The sequence below is a fragment of the Osmerus eperlanus genome, chromosome 1 (genome assembly GCF_963692335.1).
Source record: "Osmerus eperlanus chromosome 1, fOsmEpe2.1, whole genome shotgun sequence".
Classification (NCBI taxonomy): domain Eukaryota; kingdom Metazoa; phylum Chordata; class Actinopteri; order Osmeriformes; family Osmeridae; genus Osmerus; species Osmerus eperlanus.
The window spans coordinates 13,328,345-13,345,472 of record NC_085018.1 but is presented as its reverse complement, the minus strand read 5'-3'; the positions used below and the strand labels follow the sequence as shown (position 1 = coordinate 13,345,472).

The 17,128-nt window shown below is 47.4% G+C and overlaps 2 protein-coding genes and 1 long non-coding RNA gene across 7 annotated transcripts; 2 read left to right on the top strand and 1 right to left on the bottom strand.

The window, feature by feature from the left end:
- Positions 1 to 27: 27 nt before the first annotated feature.
- cand2 (cullin-associated and neddylation-dissociated 2 (putative)) lies at positions 28 to 7,916 on the top strand. Its single transcript, XM_062461241.1, has 15 exons — positions 28 to 333; positions 652 to 795; positions 1,019 to 1,173; positions 1,448 to 1,571; positions 1,729 to 1,991; positions 2,135 to 2,240; positions 3,013 to 3,152; positions 3,252 to 3,535; positions 3,655 to 3,796; positions 3,891 to 5,399; positions 5,502 to 5,597; positions 5,886 to 6,055; positions 6,492 to 6,656; positions 7,026 to 7,133; positions 7,347 to 7,916. Exons 1-15 carry the CDS (start codon positions 266 to 268, stop codon positions 7,569 to 7,571), a joined length of 3,699 nt encoding a protein of 1,232 aa, XP_062317225.1. The 5' UTR covers positions 28 to 265; the 3' UTR covers positions 7,572 to 7,916.
- Positions 7,917 to 8,027: 111 nt separating this feature from the next.
- LOC134020903 (uncharacterized) lies at positions 8,028 to 9,490 on the bottom strand. The gene is made up of 3 exons (XR_009930455.1): positions 9,288 to 9,490; positions 8,870 to 9,051; positions 8,028 to 8,372 (listed from the first exon to the last, which is right to left on the bottom strand). It is a non-coding gene; the product is annotated as an uncharacterized LOC134020903 (long non-coding RNA).
- Positions 9,491 to 10,399: 909 nt separating this feature from the next.
- LOC134020873 (nuclear transcription factor Y subunit alpha-like) lies at positions 10,400 to 17,063 on the top strand. Of its 5 annotated transcripts, XM_062461204.1 has the most exons (11): positions 10,408 to 10,752; positions 11,425 to 11,532; positions 12,066 to 12,134; positions 12,895 to 13,038; positions 13,210 to 13,341; positions 13,522 to 13,627; positions 13,886 to 14,034; positions 14,229 to 14,402; positions 14,551 to 14,658; positions 15,219 to 15,247; positions 16,181 to 17,063. In XM_062461204.1, the coding sequence occupies exons 2-10, from the start codon at positions 11,461 to 11,463 to the stop codon at positions 15,228 to 15,230; spliced, it is 966 nt and encodes a 321-aa protein (XP_062317188.1). In that variant the 5' UTR covers positions 10,408 to 10,752; positions 11,425 to 11,460; the 3' UTR covers positions 15,231 to 15,247; positions 16,181 to 17,063. The 5 variants fall into 5 exon arrangements, with proteins under 5 accessions (XP_062317171.1, XP_062317188.1, XP_062317196.1 ...); XM_062461187.1 differs by lacking the exon at positions 15,219 to 15,247 and having other exon boundaries at positions 10,400 to 10,752; XM_062461196.1 differs by lacking the exons at positions 10,408 to 10,752; positions 15,219 to 15,247 and adding an exon at positions 10,808 to 11,025.
- The last annotated feature ends 65 nt before the right edge of the window (positions 17,064 to 17,128 follow it).

Here is a 17,128-nt window from a genome sequence, read left to right as displayed (position 1 = left end):
TGTTCCTGTGCAGTCTGAAGATAGAGACCACCTGGTGGCGGTAGAAACAGGGCATACATTTTACTCCCCCTAGACTCCAACTTGACTAGCACCTATTTATATCGCACAAGTGTCATGTTTCCCACTAGTTTGTACTTGGCTAAGAGCGTCATTATTGCGCCCCGATTTCGCCATGTTGTCCGGTTAAAGCTCTGTTTCAGTCTTTCCAAAAATATATTGTGTAATACAAAAATCGTATTGACAGTGACAGTTCTAAAGAAACAAGATGTCGACTGTTTCCTACCATATCTCCAACCTGTTGGAGAAAATGACATCCAATGACAAAGACTTTCGGTAAGATAGTTTGCATGAGCCTGAGATGACACTGCATCATGCCATGACTGTCCGTTTGAGGTGGCTAGACAGTGGACATTTGAAGTGTTAGAAGTGGCTCCTAAATCTAATACAGTTGATTTAAATATATATATGTGTGTGTGTGTGTGTGTTAATCATGATATAATAAGGTTTTTCTGCTAAGATTGACATGAATATGAGGCATGTTGTATGACCATGGAATTCAAATGACATTGGCATGTTGCCTTTGATAATGAGGACAAGTTTTATGTCAGAAATGTGTAGTATGACCACAGTGGCGTTCTATAACCTCTGCAGGTTCATGGCAACCAACGACTTGATGGTAGAGCTTCAGAAGGACTCCATAAAGCTGGACGAGGACAGCGAGAGAAAGGTGGTGGCCATGCTGCTGAAGCTGCTAGAAGACAAAAACGGAGAGGTCCAGAACCTGGCTGTGAAATGGTGAGAGAGACCTACAGAAAGAGAGAGAGAGAACTTGTTAACGACAGAGAAAGAGAAAAAGAGAAAGATGGGACTGGACAGAGAGAGATAGAGAGAAGCAGAGGGATGGAGAGACAGACAGATAGAAGACTGGACAGAGAGTGACACGTTTTTACAAAAACATACATGCTTTTCTGTCTCTCTGATGCATGTATCTGTTGTGTTCTGTGTGCGATTGCTCCAGCCTGGCTCCTCTCGTGAGCAAGGTGAAGGACTACCAGGTTGAGACCATGGTGGACACGCTATGCTCCAACATGCTGTCAGACAAAGAGCAGCTCCGAGACATCTCCAGCATGGGCCTTAAAACAGTCATCGCCGAGCTTCCCCCCTCCTCTTCAGGTATAGGCTAGCTCCCCTTCCTCCTGTTCTTCATCATCCTTTTCCTCCCTCCTTCACTCCTTCCTCCTCCCATCCTTCTGTTCTGATCTGCCTGGACCTCTGGACCTCTCTGTCATTTCCTCCTCTATATAAGCAATGGGTCTTCGTCTTGTCCTCTTCCTCCTTCCCTTCCTCTGCTTCCCTTTTTCTTCAACTCCTCCTTCTCTCCTCCTAATCCTCTTATCCCCTTGTCATTTTGTGTGTATGTGTGTGTGTGTGTTTGTGTTATGCCCAGGTCTGACGCTGACGGCCAGTGTGTGTAAGAAGATCACCTCTCAGCTGATTGGAGCCATGGGGAAACAGGAAGATGTTACTATCCAGCTGGAGGCCCTGGACATCCTGTCAGACATGTTGGAAAGGTAGGAGGGACATCCTCTCAAAGGCCCAGAATTGTATTCCACATTTTTGCCTCAAGTTGCCTCAGGATTGTAGTTTAGGGTGTGACTTCTGAACTTTCACTTCTTCCACCAGCAGCCTTTTTACCTCTAGCCCACTCCCGTTCCTTCCTCTGTACAGGCTGAGCGGTGCGCTGGTCAGTTTCCACCCCTCGCTGCTCTCCTCTCTGCTTGGTCAGCTGACCAGCCCTCGCCTGGCTGTGAGGAAGCGCTCCATCCTGGCTCTGGGTCACCTGGTGCCCTGCTGTAGCCCCGCCCTCTTCACCCATCTCACTGAGCACCTTTTGGCCCAGCTGGCCCAAGCCCCACCCCCTCCCACCTCCACCACACGTACTTACATCCAGTGTCTAGCAACCGTCAGCAGGCAGGGTGGACATCGCGTTGGTAAGATCCCTTGGAAGTGTGTTGCGTGTGTAAATGGACTGGATATATAGTTTGTGTGTATGTTATTATAGACCATTGATTCCAAACCACCGATGCTATCCTACATCAAAGTGAGTGTGCTCCTTCATGACATGGTGTTTCAGGTGAGCACCTGGAGAAGGTGGTTCCCATGGTGATGCGGTTCTGCACTGTGGAGGATGATGAGCTGCGGGAGTCCTGCTTCCAGGCCCTGGAGGCCTTCCTGCACAGGTGACATTTACATTTACATTTATTCATTTAGCAGACGCTTTTATCCAAAGCGACTTCCAAGAGAGAGCTTTACAAAGTGCATAGGTCACTGATCATAACAACAAGATAGACACAAAACATTGTGAGTAGCCAAAACATGAAGCACACATTGTGAACAACCAAAGTAAGTGCCAAAGGGAAGAACCATAAGAGCATGTAGTTAAACAAGTTACAATTAAACAACATGAACTGCTATAAGTGCAAGTGTACCTGTGGAAAAAAACAAAACAAGCAACAATAATAAAAACAATATATCACAGCGAGTACAATTTTTTTTTTTTATCAGTTACCACTAACCACAAGAGCAACAAGTCTCTGAGCAAGAGTCATTGTGATCCTTGAGGAAACTAACATCGGGTCAAGCGAACCATTCCTAAGTACCGTTGTACTCCCGGAACAAGTGCGTCTTGAGCCTTTTCTTGAAGGTGGAGAGACAGTCAGTGTCTCTGATGGAGGTGGGGAGTTGACACCTCCCAAACCATCACCTTAACCATGATCTTAACCCTGACCTTTACCCTGACCTTAAGTTTAACACTGACCTTAACCCTCGCAACTTTAACCCTCATATCAAGTCTGATCTTTACCACAACCTTAGCCCTGACCTTGAACTTTTCCTACCTAAATGGTTACAATGTCGGATTGACAATGATATATTCAATACCGTCTGTAGTTTAGTTTGCTGAATCTTTCATATAGTCGTGTGATTTTTCTCCTCTCCACTGATAACTGACAGGTGTCCCAAGGAGATGTCCACTCACGTTGCCAAAGTGATGCAGCTGTGTCTCCGTTACCTTAGTTACGACCCCAACTACAACTATGATGCAGAGGAGGACCTGGAAGACGGCATGGAACAGGATGGAGAGGAAGACCCAGGTGCACACACACAGCTAAATGGTTTCTGTCGGGGATTATTTGCTGTTTTTTGTAGTGTGTGTGTGTATTTGATACCAATGTATCCTGCTGCCCACCCAGAGTCGGATGATGAGTACAGTGACGATGATGACATGAGCTGGAAGGTTCGTCGCTCATCCGTCAAGTGTCTGGAGGTGCTCATCTCCACGCGCAGGGACCTCCTGCTCGACCTCTACACCACCGTCTGCCCCGCCTTGCTCGCGCGCTTCCGCGAGCGTGAGGAGAACGTGCGAGTGGACATCTTCACAGCGTTCGTGGCGTTGCTGCGACAGACACGCCCTCCCCCCGGTCTGGTGACCTCTGACCCCAGAGAAGACCCCGCCCTCGCCATGCTCCGGAAACAGGTAGCGACATCACCACGCTGTAGGATAAGCATACACACGCACCAGAGCACACGCACCAAGGAACACACCTGACAGCCACACACGCCTGATCCTCCCTCTGATGCTGTGTGGTCCCCCAGGTTCCTGTGGTGATGAAGGCTCTCCACAGGCAGCTGAGAGAGAAGAGCATGAAGACCAGACAGGGCTGCTTCTGCCTGCTAATAGAGCTGTCTACTGTCCTGCCTGGAGGGCTAGCTGAGCATATCCCCACCCTCATACCTGGTACACACACGCACACGCGCACGCACACACACACACTTAGACAGATACTCACACAGACCATATGTAACCTAGCTTCTGTCTCTGTCTCCTCCAGGTATCATCTTTTCCCTGACAGACAAGTCCACCTCTTCCAACATGAGGATGGACGCCCTGGCCTTCCTCAGTGTGCTTCTCCTCAGCCACCCTCCAGAGGCCTTCCATCCCCATATGCCTCTCCTGCTTCCCCCCGTGGTGCTCTGCGTGGACGACCCCTTCTACAAGATCACATCCGAGGCCCTGCTAGTCACCCAGCAGCTGGTCACCGTGCTGCGCCCCCTAGGGCCCGGGGCGGGGGCGTTCGACGCCAAGCCCTACGCGAAAGAAGTGTTCTCTGGGACCCTGCGGAGGCTGAAGGCCACGGACATCGACCAGGAAGTGAAGGAGAGGGCTATTTCCTGTATGGGCTACATTGTGTGTCACCTCGGCGACCAGCTGGGGGCGGAGCTGCAGCCCACCTTGCTGATCTTCCTGGAGCGCCTGAAGAACGAGATCACCCGGCTAACCGCCGTCAAGGCCCTCATGTTGGTCGCCAGCTCCCCGCTGAAGGTGGACCTGAGGCCCATCCTTGGGGAGGCCGTGCCCATCCTGGCATCCTTTCTCCGGAAGAACCAGCGGGCCCTGCGGCTAGGCACCTTGTCCGGGCTGAGGGTGCTGGTGTCTGGGTACGGCTCGTGCCTCACTGCCACCCTGCTGGAGCCCCTTCTCCTGGAGCTGCCAGCTCTTCTGGAGGAGAGCGATATGCATGTGGCCCAGGAGTGCATGACCCTGCTCAGCAGTCTGGCCTCTTCCTGCCCCCCTGCCCTTCCCCTGATAGCAGTGTCCATCCTGCCCGGGGTGGTAAGACTGGTCCATTCTCCCCTTCTGCAGGGGGGAGCTCTGGCAGCTATCCAGGATCTTCTCAGGGCTCTGGTGCTCTCCAAGGCTAGCGGTTTGGGCTACACCCCTCTGCTCCAGTTGCTTACCGGCCCCTTCCTCACTCCACACAGGACCCCAGAGACAGACCTCATCCACAGACAGTCCTACTACTCTGTGGCCAAGTGTGTAGCTGCCCTGTCTGCTGCCTGTCCTAAAGAGGCCCAGAGCATGGTGTCCAGCCTGATCCGGCAGGTGAAGGACCCCCAGGCCCCTGAGCCGGCCAGGATGCTGTCCCTACTCTGCCTGGGGGAGGTGGGCCGCTGCGTCAGCCTGGGGGGCCACAAGGAGCTCCAGGGGGTCCTGATGGAGGCCCTGTCCTCCCCCAGCGAGGAAGTAAAGTGGGCGGCCTCTTCCGCCCTGGGGAACGTATGTGTGGGCAGCCTGGAGGACTACCTGCCATTTCTGCTCCAGGAGATCTCCAGCCAGCCCCGCAGGCAGTACCTCCTCCTCCACGCCCTGAAGGAGGTGATCAGTACGGGGGCCACGGCCAGCCTCACGTCCCACGTAGAGGCCATCTGGACTCTGTTGGCCAAGAACTGTGAGTGTCCCGAGGAGGGCACCAGGAACGTGGTGGCAGAGTGTCTGGGAAAACTCACCATGGTCAGTCCTGCCCAGCTCTTGCCCAGGCTCAAAAAGCAGCTAGCAGCAGGTAAACAGATAGTCTGGTGTGTGAGGTGAGTGAGTGAATAAATGATTGATAGTACAGGTATGTGTGTGTGTGTTTTAAGTGAATGATCCTGTGTGTTTCCAGGCTCCGCTCTGGCCCGCAGCACAGTGGTCTCAGCAGTCAAGTTCACCATCGTTGACCAGCCGGTCCCCATAGACACTCTCCTGAAGGACTGCATAGGTAAGTTATCACATCCATTTTTCCCAGCCCTCCCTACATGCAATGTTACAGAGGGCCTCACAGCTGCCAATAATAAACAGAACCTGGAAAGTTGATTGAAAGCCACATAAAGAAAAAGGTATGGATGCCTTTTTATCTGAGCTCCTGCCCATGACAGCCTGGGACGAACATCTAATCCACTGATAGAACCTTCTAGACAAACACAGCATCTTAGTCTAGTGTGTTGTCTTAACTACCTAAACTCCACGTTTGGACACCACTGGTGTTGTCACATCCTCCTTGTCCCAGGCGACTTCCTGAAGACTCTGCAGGACAAGGACATCAACGTGCGTCGCGTTGCCTTGGTGATGTTCAACTCGGCAGCCCATAATAAGCCGGGTCTGATCCGCAGGCTGCTGGGCTCAGTCCTCCCACACCTGTACAGTGAGACGCAGATCCGCAAGGATCTAATCAGAGAGGTATGCAGTCCAGAGCTCCTCAGGGCCGGAGGAATGGTGGAACTGAGATCATTACACACTGAGAAGAACTAGAAACATGAATCATTCTGAATCATTATACAACTTAAGATATACGGATTTACTGTTTATGTAGGTGGTTGACCATAATTCAGCAAGTTTTTGGTTATTTTTATAACTGTTGGAATTGCTAATTCTGCTGAATAACTACTGAACCATGTCTGGACTGAAACGCAGACTGGCCCACGACCGTGTATAATGATATATATATATATATATTTTGCATTATGCCGCAGCCGTTTGACCGGCCGTTCGGGAAATCTCCCGATTCTCCCGACGGCCAGTCCGACCCTGTACTGAACAGTTGACAACAGAAGCTGAGAGCTGGTACCTGTTTTCTATCTGGATGGATTTCTGTGTGTGTGTCTGTGTGCGCCAGGTGGAGATGGGTCCGTTCAAGCACACGGTGGATGACGGGCTGGATGTGAGGAAAGCAGCGTTTGAGTGCATGTACACCCTGCTGGACAGCTGCCTGGACAGACTGGACCTGCTGATCTTCCTAGACCACGTAGAGGAGGGTCTCAAAGACCACTACGATATCAGGGTAGGAACACAGACTGCCCACTGTGACACCAGGGGGAGAACACAGACCCAGGCCACTACTGCAGGGTTTTTCCTGGCTCCAAATAGGCTTATGTGGCATGCTAATAGCTATAGCCCTGGGCTGGTGGGAAGCCCGAATTGCAGTAATTCAAATAAAAAATGTTTTTTTGTGGGCGATTTCTGCTAGAAGGCTTAGGTGAGGTGAGAAAAGCCTTTGGCAGGTCACCTTAGCCTTTTCAATGCAGGAAAAACCCTGTACTGTTTATGGAAGAGCCACACACTCACCCTCACACAAAGTATGGCTTTTCTTTTTTATTGTCATCAGTGTTGTTTCAGTTTAGTCAGTGTGTGGTTTTCTCTGTGTGTGTAGATGCTGACGTTCCTGATGCTGGCCAGAATGTCATCTCTGTGTCCAGATGCTGTGGTCCAGAGGCTGGACAGACTGGTGGAACCCCTGAAAGCCACCTGCACCACCAAGGTTAGCTCGCATACACACTCTGTGGTAGGCTAATACAGACACACAAACTCCAAGGTACACCAACCGTGATCTGCCTAGTGACGAGCTAGCTCGTTATGACTAGCAGTAAAGGTCACATTTTCCTCAAGGTAGTGTCCTCGGTGCTACTAATTATAATCATCAGTCAATTGTTTCCAGTTGTATCCCAGTACTCATGTGAGCCCTCTACCCCAGGTGAAGGCTGGCTCGGTGAAGCAGGAGTTTGAGAAGCAGGAGGAGCTGCGTCGCTCCGCCATGCGGGCAGTGGCAGCCCTGCTCACCATCCCCGAGGTGGAGAAGAGCCCCGCCATGGCTGACTTTGCCAACCAGATCCGCTCCAACGCAGAGATGGCCTCCATCTTTGACAGCATCCTGGGAGACCCCTCCTCTAGCTCCGTGGAGAACATGGATACTAGCTAGAGCCCTCAGAACATCAAACCTGCTTACTGAACAACACAGAACCCCTGGGATAATGGAACATGGCTGGCTAGAACTCTTATGTTAGAACACTCACTTGCTAGAACCCTCAAAACACACAACCCCATTGGCTGGAACCGCCAGTACATGGATCTTACTAGTCTAGAACCAACTTGTAAAATACGTGGTTTCGACAACCTTGTTGTACTGCAGTAGTAATACACAAAAGGGCCACAGCCATACAGCCTCAGTGTTATGTGAAAGAACAGACTCTACCCTCGTGTCCTCATCACCATACCAGAAGTGCCTCTAAGCCATTCAACATGGTATTAAAAACAAGTTTTGGAAGCCAGTTGCATTATGATCTGTTTTTTTCAAGCTTCAAATACAGCAACAAAAAAAAAGCTACTCATGTTTGTGTGATGTCACCACCAAAGCAAAAGGCATGACACATTTTAAATAAGAATTACTTTATTTTGCAATATTCATATTGTTTCACCTTGTCAATATAATTTCACCTTCCAATATCACCCACCAACTCCACCACTCTTATCCAACTTGCACATGTCCCTGGGAAGCACGTGTGCACAGATACACCAAGACAGACTGCAGTAGCAGCTCTTGTCCCTCTGGCTATGGGGTTGGTGTGACGACTGCGTGACGCTGACTGCTGCTCTACTGTCAGACCAGATGCCAGCCATCTTCAAACATGCCTTTGGGAGCAGGTCACAGCGCATTGGCTTCAGGAAGGTCAGCTGACAGCTCATTGGCTACTGGGAGATCAGTTGACGAGCCCGGTGCATTCTGGATGGAAATTGATAACCATAAGGAATGTCAGTCATAGGGCCACTAAATTAAGCATACAGGTTGTACATTCTAGTACACAAGGTCTTATATGAACTATACACACACAATAAAATAAAAAAAAGTGTACAGCATGCAGTTACAGTAAAAATATTTTTTTATATGGTCTGTGAGTGCATTTGTTGCAGGTTCTCTTCCACCGCAGGGCTATGGGCAAGCTCAGGGTGGAATGGGTAATCCCTCTGCCTGGCTCTCCCTCCTTGTTCAACACCTAGCCAGAGTATGGATGACTTGGCAGGACTGATTGAGGAGGCTAGTACAGCTACCTGGAATAATATTTGCAAGCAGACTAACAGCTAGCTAGACTAACATGCTAGCTGAGTACACACAGCAATGCTAGGCAGAATTTAATGGATCAAAGCTTCATTGCACTCATCAATTGCCAGCTCAATGCTATACTAATTCACAAGCAACAGCTAAAAGCTGTCAGGACATACACATTGTGGGTTGGAGACCTGCCATCTCCCTGGTATCATGCACCAGACGCTTGACTTGCGCAGGGGGAAGAACCTGCTCTTTCCTCCTGCTGCTGTCATAGCCACAGGTGAAGTTCATCTGGTTCTTGACCCATCCCTTTACCTTCTTACTGGTGGCATCTCATTGGCTGCCTTAAGGTCATCTGTGCAGGTCAAAAAGTGAAAATAGGTTTAATGCAATAGTGACAAGCCAGGTGGCTGGGTTTGAGTGACTGGGGTTGTAGGTTAAACATTCTGCTTATGACTTAAAAGTTCAGTTCCCTGATTATATCAAAATCGTTTAATAGGAGCGTTGGATGACAGCGTCAACTTTGTACAAGAAAAACCTCCCTGAGTCACCAAAAATGCCACTGTGACTTCAAATCAAACGGAATCGCACCTGGGCTTCAATTTCTGGGTCTGAATGACCACTTGTTCTTCTTGACTGGACATCATTGGCCACGTCAGCAGGAGAGCAGCAGAGTCAAATCTGTTAAGGAATGCGCCAATAAATATTAATCAAGCTAGCGATTCTGCAAACTGTGACATATTTCCCTACTGGTGTCAAGTTCACTAGCTTAAGAAATTGACAGAAGGCTTACACTACTTCGTTTGCTAGCTAGCTAGAGTGCTCCATTTCTGCTTTTTCAGCATGCATTTAAGCACTTATCAAGATATATATACACACACGTTAGTAGTTTTACATTGTTTGCAATGTAAAAGCAACGATGTAATCGTTTCAATTTACGATTATTTAACGAGGTGGATTGACCAAAACTAGCAGCCAAGCAAGCGATCACTTCACATGGTCCTCTCAACCATCATCAGTCATCTTCACTAACTATACAATAAGCTAAATCAGAACCTTACAAGTACCGTGTGTTATTGTATTGTGAGAATTACATCAGTTTTCAAACAGGATGGTGTTAGATTGTAAACTCTATGAATGGCCTACTTACCGGTTAATTTGCGTGACCTCTATTAGTTCGATAGGAAATAATGGTCTTCTTCCATAGTGTGACGTCTGTGACAGACTTTATATAGCTGTGTAGAGCGCATGAGTTTGAGCTGAGGTCTCCTGTCCTTCTTCATTGGTGCAAAGCCGTTCATGTCCCTCCCCTTGTACTTCTCCTCCAATGCGCGGAAAGGAGGTTACGGACGCGAGGAATCCAACAAGGAGGTATAAACTGAGGTTATAAATAATATGCAAGGACCAGAAAAAACTGATCGATATAACTGACTTTACTTAGTCCATCCCAAACCTAGGAACGAGGTTCTTGTATTACATGTCAAAATCCGGTAAACCTCACAGTTTGTATTAATATATGTGCACAGCCTAATAGTCTATTCACATTGAAGGAGACGAGGTCCTACCTCGCGTTGTATCATGGGGTTTAAGCAGGAGGATGTTGAGGATCACGATTAGAATGAGATAATTTAAAAAGTGACGTACTATTTGAGGCAGTGTTTTACCGGTTGATGACCTGCAGGAGAGGGTTTCTTCACTATGAAGATTAACATAAATCAAGATAGGAATATGATTCCAAACATACAGTACCTGCTGGCAGGCCAAACGATGCCCTTCAAATGAATGATACTGTATAGGCCTATCATTTTCATAGAATAAACAGCTGATTTGCACGGTGTAGGTTAGGTGCCCACTCTCCCTCCCGCTCTTGAAGGGGCGGAAAGAAGAGAGAGAGGGCGGGGGATAAGCACAGTCGGCCACTTGTTGGAGGTTCCCGTCAATTTCGTACGTGCCATTTGCTTGCATTGACTCGAGAGATTCATGATTGGGTTTGTGTAGCGCTATTGGAGCCAATCAGGGGGACCGGGCGAGCGAGAAACGACGACAGGCTGCACGGGTGAGGAGGAATAGGATCTGGTTGCAGGGGATTGGTGTATTGTTGACCAACCAAATTACTAACGCTAGAAAATACAGGAATTAAAACATTTTGAAACGATTTGACCGAATGATTCTTGTGATCTGATGAGTTTTATCTTATAACACGAGCCGATGTTGGCTACATTTTCTAAGTAGCCTATCAACCAAGCCCGCTTAAATGTTACTTGGCCTAGCTAGCCAGCCATTAGCTAGCTTACACAAGGCGGGCAGAACATTGCGCGAAAATGACGAGGTTGTTAGTGCTAGCTATATTAGAGCTAATGATGTACACAGATATCCTTTAGCTGGAAAGCTAGTAATAATAACTACAATCGGTCTACCAATGTACCACACACATTCAACAGACATATCAAACATATGAATACGTGACTTAAGACCACAATGCAGAAACAACATGCCACACAAAGGAAAATGGTGGATAATCTTGCTAGCCAGCTAGCTAGCTAACGTGAAGCTAATAGAAGGCTAGTAACAATGTGCACCAAACAGGCCCAGGTCCTGTTGTGTAGACACACAAATGATAAACGTTTGTTCAATAAAGTTGTTTAACGTATTATTGATGTGAAATGTCATGCATTACAACTGTGACGTTGTTAATATTCGTGTTGGTGGCTACTCCTTTGATTAACAGTTGAGTGTGATTTGAAGACCTCAAAGTGCAGTGACCATGGAGCAGTACACAACCACCACAGGGGAGCAGATAGTGGTACAAACAGCCAATGGTCAGATCCAACAACAGGTGAGTCCTTAACCCTTGTGTTCTCCTCGGGTCGTTCTGACCCATCAGTCATTGTGACCCACCGTCGTATTGCGACAACTTTACCGCATACAAAAACAAAGTGAAGCATTTTCTTTTAACCGTCGGGCTGTCTCAGACCCCCCACATTGCGAAGGTTAAAAGAAAAGTATTTTTATTTGGTTTTGTATTGGGTAAAATTGGGTAAACACAATGATGGTTCGTTATGAACCTTTGGGTCATGTGACCCGAAGGCAGCACGAGGGTTAAACACAAATAGTATGTTACTACTGTATATATAATTGTTCTATTCGTTTTCAGAGGGAACCTCAATCAAAATGTTCTGCCTGTGGTATTCTCTGATACAAGATATAATTTATTTCACTGACTCAATACAGGGTAAATGATAATGGTTCATGTGTATTTGATCTAATACCACTGCATTTTTCCTGTGTTTATAATTCACATGTTTAGTGGGGCATTAGTGCCTGAGTTGGAGTCTTAGCCTGTGTGTACTGTACATGTTTTGCCTGTAGGGCACTGTGACGACGTTGCAGTTGCAGGCTGAGCCAGCTGCTTCGGCCCAGCAGGTTCAGACACTCCAGGTAGTGGTGGGATCTCAGAGCCCATATCGAGTCCCTGTCCCCCCTGTCACACACCCCTGCATGTCCCCATAACCCACACGTGTCCTCTCTGGTGCTGCAGTCTGTGGATGTTAGCTACCATGACATTGTCATAGTGAGTGAGCGGTCAAATAGGTTGCCAAAGTCCACCGCACGACTTGTCACTCTTCAACTTGCTGTCTTGTGCACCCTCAGGGATCTGACAGACTTGACGTTGTTCTAATTATGTCCCACAGGGGGCGCAGGCGTATCAAATTAATGCTGTGTTAATTGTACATCAGCCCAGTATCAGGTCATAGTGGAAGAGGAATACATAGTCTTTATTTGCTGCTTCTTTCAAAACATCCACCAGACTTTTCCATCTTCTCTCATAACTATCCACCAGAGATCTCACTCTGAAATGTGTCCATAATGTAAGTTTGTGTTCTGTAAATGACTTGAATGGGCATTTGTAGTATGTTGGTTGTTACTTTCCATTATGTATGTGCACACCCACTCAACATCATGTTCAGAGGAAACCTACTCAGGAAATAGGCGTACCATCTCTCTTAGCAGCATGTTGACGGTTCAGGTTCATGCTAGCATGCTTTGCAAACCACAAGGCCTCATCTGTTTCATGGGTTCCTCTGTGACACACATGCTTTGCATGGAAGCTCTGTCTCTGATATTCAGAACAGTAGCAGTTCAATTCATCCTCACTGTCTGACACTCTGGATTGCTGTCCCTCTCCCTCCTCCCCCAGGTGCAGGGACAGCCTCTGATGGTGCAGGTGAGCGGGGGGCAGCTCATCACCTCCTCTGGCCAGCCTATCATGGTGCAGGCCATGGGGGGGCAGGGCCAGACCATCATGCAGGTTCCCATGGCTGGCACTCAGGGGCTCCAACAGGTGAGCTGACCACAAAGGACCCTCAACATATACTGAACCTCAGAGGATCTGTCTTCTTTAATATAAAATATGAATAAATAAATACAGCCATGTCCGACCTACCCACGTAATAGTTTATACTGCTGATTTGTGTGGGCTGGTTTGGTGAGATGAGTGTGGTCTCTGGTGCAGATCCAGCTGGTGCAGCCAGGGCAGATCCAGCTGCAGGGGGGGCAGACTCTACAGGTGCAGGGGCAGGGGGGGCAGACCCAGCAGATCATCATCCAGCAGCCGCAAACCGCAATGACCGCTGGGCAGAACCAGGTAGGGTGGATGCATTCTTTCTCTCTCGCGTACACACGTACACACGTACCTGTACATACAACATATACATGCAGCTTCAAGCCTGTAAATAAAAATTGCTAGTTCTCCAAGACGACATAATCGAAGTTGCAGTTGTGGATAGCTAAAGTGTGTTAAATGCTGTTGTTGCTTGTCTTTCAGGGCCAGCAGCAGATTACATTGCAGGGCCAGCAGTTGGCCCAGACGGCTGACGGCCAGACCATTGTGTACCAGCCAGTCAACGCTGACGGCACTCTTCTCCAACAAGGTATCGCTTTCACCTAAAAGCTGCAATCTCTGCAGGGTCTCTCTGTGTTGTATTACAGGCCATTGAGGACAACAGAACCTTCTCGTGTTTCTACCCACTTTGGTTAATCTTTTAGCTACCTTTTTAAACCTTTAAGGTCAATTATAATACCTCAGGTTCCTCTAAGTGAATTGCTTCAAATGCTGAAAAGGAAAATAAATGGGTAAAACATGTATTAAAATGTGTCAAAAGACGTAACACATGTCTCTCCTCTCCCAGGGATGATCACCATCCCTGCGTCAAGTCTGGCAGGAGCTCAGATAGTGCAGGCAGGCAACAACACCAACACCACCAACAGTGGCCAGGGCACAGTGACTGTCACGCTGCCCATGTCTGGGAACATGGTCAATACTGGGGGCATGGTCATGGTGAGTCTCTAGAACTCACTGTGTTTATGGTTGTGTATGATCATTAAATGTGTGTTTTTGGTTGGCTTTCGACTACCCCTTTGTGTCTTTGTGCTTTTGTTTGGCCACGAAAGGTGTGCATTAATAGGTGTTTCACACTAAATGTGTGTTTTTTTGGTTGTATTTGACCTGTAAATGTGTTTTTGGGCGACCAGATGGTTCCTGGTGGAGGCACGGTACCAGCCATGCAGCGTATCCCCCTGCCCGGGGCTGAGATGCTGGAGGAGGAGCCTCTGTATGTCAACGCCAAGCAGTACAACCGCATCCTGAAGAGACGACAGGCCCGCGCCAAGCTGGAGGCCGAGGGCAAAATCCCCAAGGAGAGAAGGGTCCGTATGTTCAGGAGAGGAGTGTGTGCAGTACCTGACTTACTAACAGAGAGCACAGCAGTGCATGTGTTGTTAATAGAGTGTCTTAATAGAGAGTGTAAGCCTTATCAACGCTGTCAATGCTGAATTTGTGTTTTTCTACATTCAGAAATATTTGCACGAGTCACGGCACCGCCACGCCATGAAGAGGAAGAGAGGAGATGGCGGACGATTTTTCTCGCCCAAGGAGAAGGAAGAGATGGCGCTGGCCATGCAGGTGAGCGGGTTACAAGGCAACTTCAAGCAAGAGGAGTATAGGGATTTCGTACTCAACTCACAATGGACAGTCTCTAGCGCTCCGTCCCTTGGCTAACCAAATGCTTGCATCAACCCACTCTCCTGCCTTCATCACCTATCCGCCTTACAACCATACTCTGTGCTGCTTCTCTCACGTTTTGTATACAACTTTTTTTGTGTCTTTTTTTGGGGGGGGGGGGGGGGGCGGGGTTTGTTCGGAACTACCTTGTATTTCAGGCTGCGACAACTTTTAGATGCTAGCAATTGGAAGAGTTCCTATGTACCTTTTTGTTCTGTTGCTTTCCTTTCTTGCAAACCACAGACTGCCAAATCCTCTGTGCTGTTTGCACATTTGGTCTAACTCCCAACAGAAGCCCATATGTCTGTCTTTGTGGCTGCCATGATCTTACTGTCAGCTATCAGAGCTTTTTTGTCACTGTCTGTGTTCCTTGTTTGGTGTTGTACACTGCTGTGCCTCTGTGTTTTGTTATTGTTGCCATGCTGTGTACCCCTGTCCTAACACTTGTGTTCATTTAACAGTTGCAGGGCTAGGATGGGGTGGTGTAAAGGTACTGTATCAATTTCTCATGAAAGACAAAATGGCAACCACAAAAGAAATGTATCTTGCAGTTAGAGCCACCCAAACCCCCATCTCAGATTATTTTCATAAACAGTTTAAATATAGAACATGATTTATGGTCATGCAACCTGCTCAGAGGAAAGCCAAGGGAAGTCATTCATGCAGTATTTATATGCCCGCTAAGCCTTAGATCCCAGTTGTTTTATTCATGTTCATGTAAGGCTTACTAGGACTTGGCTTTTACTGTCAGACTAATCATATGAATGCAAAGCTTGTGTGTTTCTGTGTGAAGCCTGTTACTCTTTTTAGTATGTGTGTTAGCATTGCACTTGAGTTAGCCATTTTTCGAAAGATTTTTGTCAGTTAAGTTTCTAGTTCAAATAAAGCTGTGCATTTGTTTTTTGTATTTTAATTGGACCCAGGAGCGTCTTAATGGCCCTTCACAGAACACCAACATAAAAAAATTACACAAAGGGAATAACTGGGATGTCAAGTTCATATATATTCCAATAGCGACATTAAACAACCATTTGGACCCTGAGCACAGAATAGAACATTAACCCTTGTGCTGCCTTCGGGTCACATGACCCAAAGGTTCATAACGAACCATCGTTGTGTTAACCCAATTTTACCCAATACAAAAACAAATAAAAATAATTTTCTTTTAACCTTTGCAATGTGGGGGGTCTGAGACAGCCCAACGGTTAAAAGAAAATGCTTCACTTTGTTTTTGTATGCGGTAAAGTTGTTGCAATACGACGGTGGGTCACAATGACTGATGGGTCAGAATGACCCGAAGATAACACAAGGGTTAATCAGTTGTGCCCCTTGGGTGTCTCAGAGAACAAACGGACAGGTCTGTTGTCAAGACAGTTTTGGCAGGCCTGTTATTCATGCTAACAGTTCTTCCTCCTCTCTCCAGGTACAGTCAGAGCTCCCACCAGCTGGAGAGGAAACCGTGGTGCAGATGATTAGTGTGTCCTAACCCGTCGCTAGCCCGAGGAGGCTTGTCTGTATGTTTGTGCGCTTGTTTCTGTATGACAAATGTCAAGTGGAAGAGGGAGAGGACTCCTACACATCTACCAGTGCATCTTTCTGGGGACTTACTAAGAATTCAGCAAGCTGGGCTGGCTCAGAGCACAATGTGGACTAGTGGAGAGTTTGCCAGCTTTAAGTGCACACCAGATAGTTATTCAGAACTACACGGTAACCATGGAAACACTGGAGAGCAATCGGGACCCTAGAAGACGGAGGCCGTCTGTTATGTAATTGTGATTTGTACGAACATTGTTATAACTCTGTATCAAAGTTGCTTGATTTTTAACGCAGTTTTCATATTTATTTGGAACACCTTACTAAAATGGGTAGCTGTTTGTTCCTGTCCTCTGCTTTAGGTTTTCAGGTTTTGTCTTATTTGTTGCTGACAGATTTCATGTGAAAAGCAATAATCTAAGGGCTATAACCCAAACACTTTTATTCTTCTTTTGTTTTAGTATTTAATAGGTTTTTGCATGATCTACTTGAATTGCAAGTTTAGGCCACAGCAATACCAAGTTAGTGTACATAGGTAATGTGTGTATCGTTCTGGGCCACATTGTATAACATCAGCTGGGGCTGCCCACACCTTTTCCAGGAAAGCTACCCTCCTGTAAGTTTTCACTTAATTTAAGTTGTAACTAACCTGCTTCAATTTGTCAGCCATTGAATTGTTAGAATCAAGAACACTAGGTTGGGGTTGGGAAAAGGGTTGGGCAGCCCTGATGTAAACTGAATTCCCTTTTATATAACATGAATAAAACAACACAAGTCAACTGTGTGTGCATCTACTCAATATGCTCAGGCCTGTCTGAAACTGGTTGAGAAATATGTA

Bases quoted from the DNA above. Each gene is read 5' to 3' on its own strand.
- LOC134020873 (XM_062461187.1), top strand. From the start codon at position 11,461: ATGGAGCAGTACACAACCACCACAGGGGAGCAGATAGTGGTACAAACA. The intron at 13,039-13,209 runs GTGAGCTGACCA...TCTCTGGTGCAG, and splicing joins GCACTCAGGGGCTCCAACAG to ATCCAGCTGGTGCAGCCAGG. The intron at 14,659-16,180 runs GTGAGCGGGTTA...TCCTCTCTCCAG, and splicing joins AGATGGCGCTGGCCATGCAG to GTACAGTCAGAGCTCCCACC.
- cand2 (XM_062461241.1), top strand. From the start codon at position 266: ATGTCGACTGTTTCCTACCATATCTCCAACCTGTTGGAGAAAATGACA. The intron at 334-651 runs GTAAGATAGTTT...TAACCTCTGCAG, and splicing joins TCCAATGACAAAGACTTTCG to GTTCATGGCAACCAACGACT. The intron at 6,056-6,491 runs GTATGCAGTCCA...TGTGTGCGCCAG, and splicing joins GCAAGGATCTAATCAGAGAG to GTGGAGATGGGTCCGTTCAA.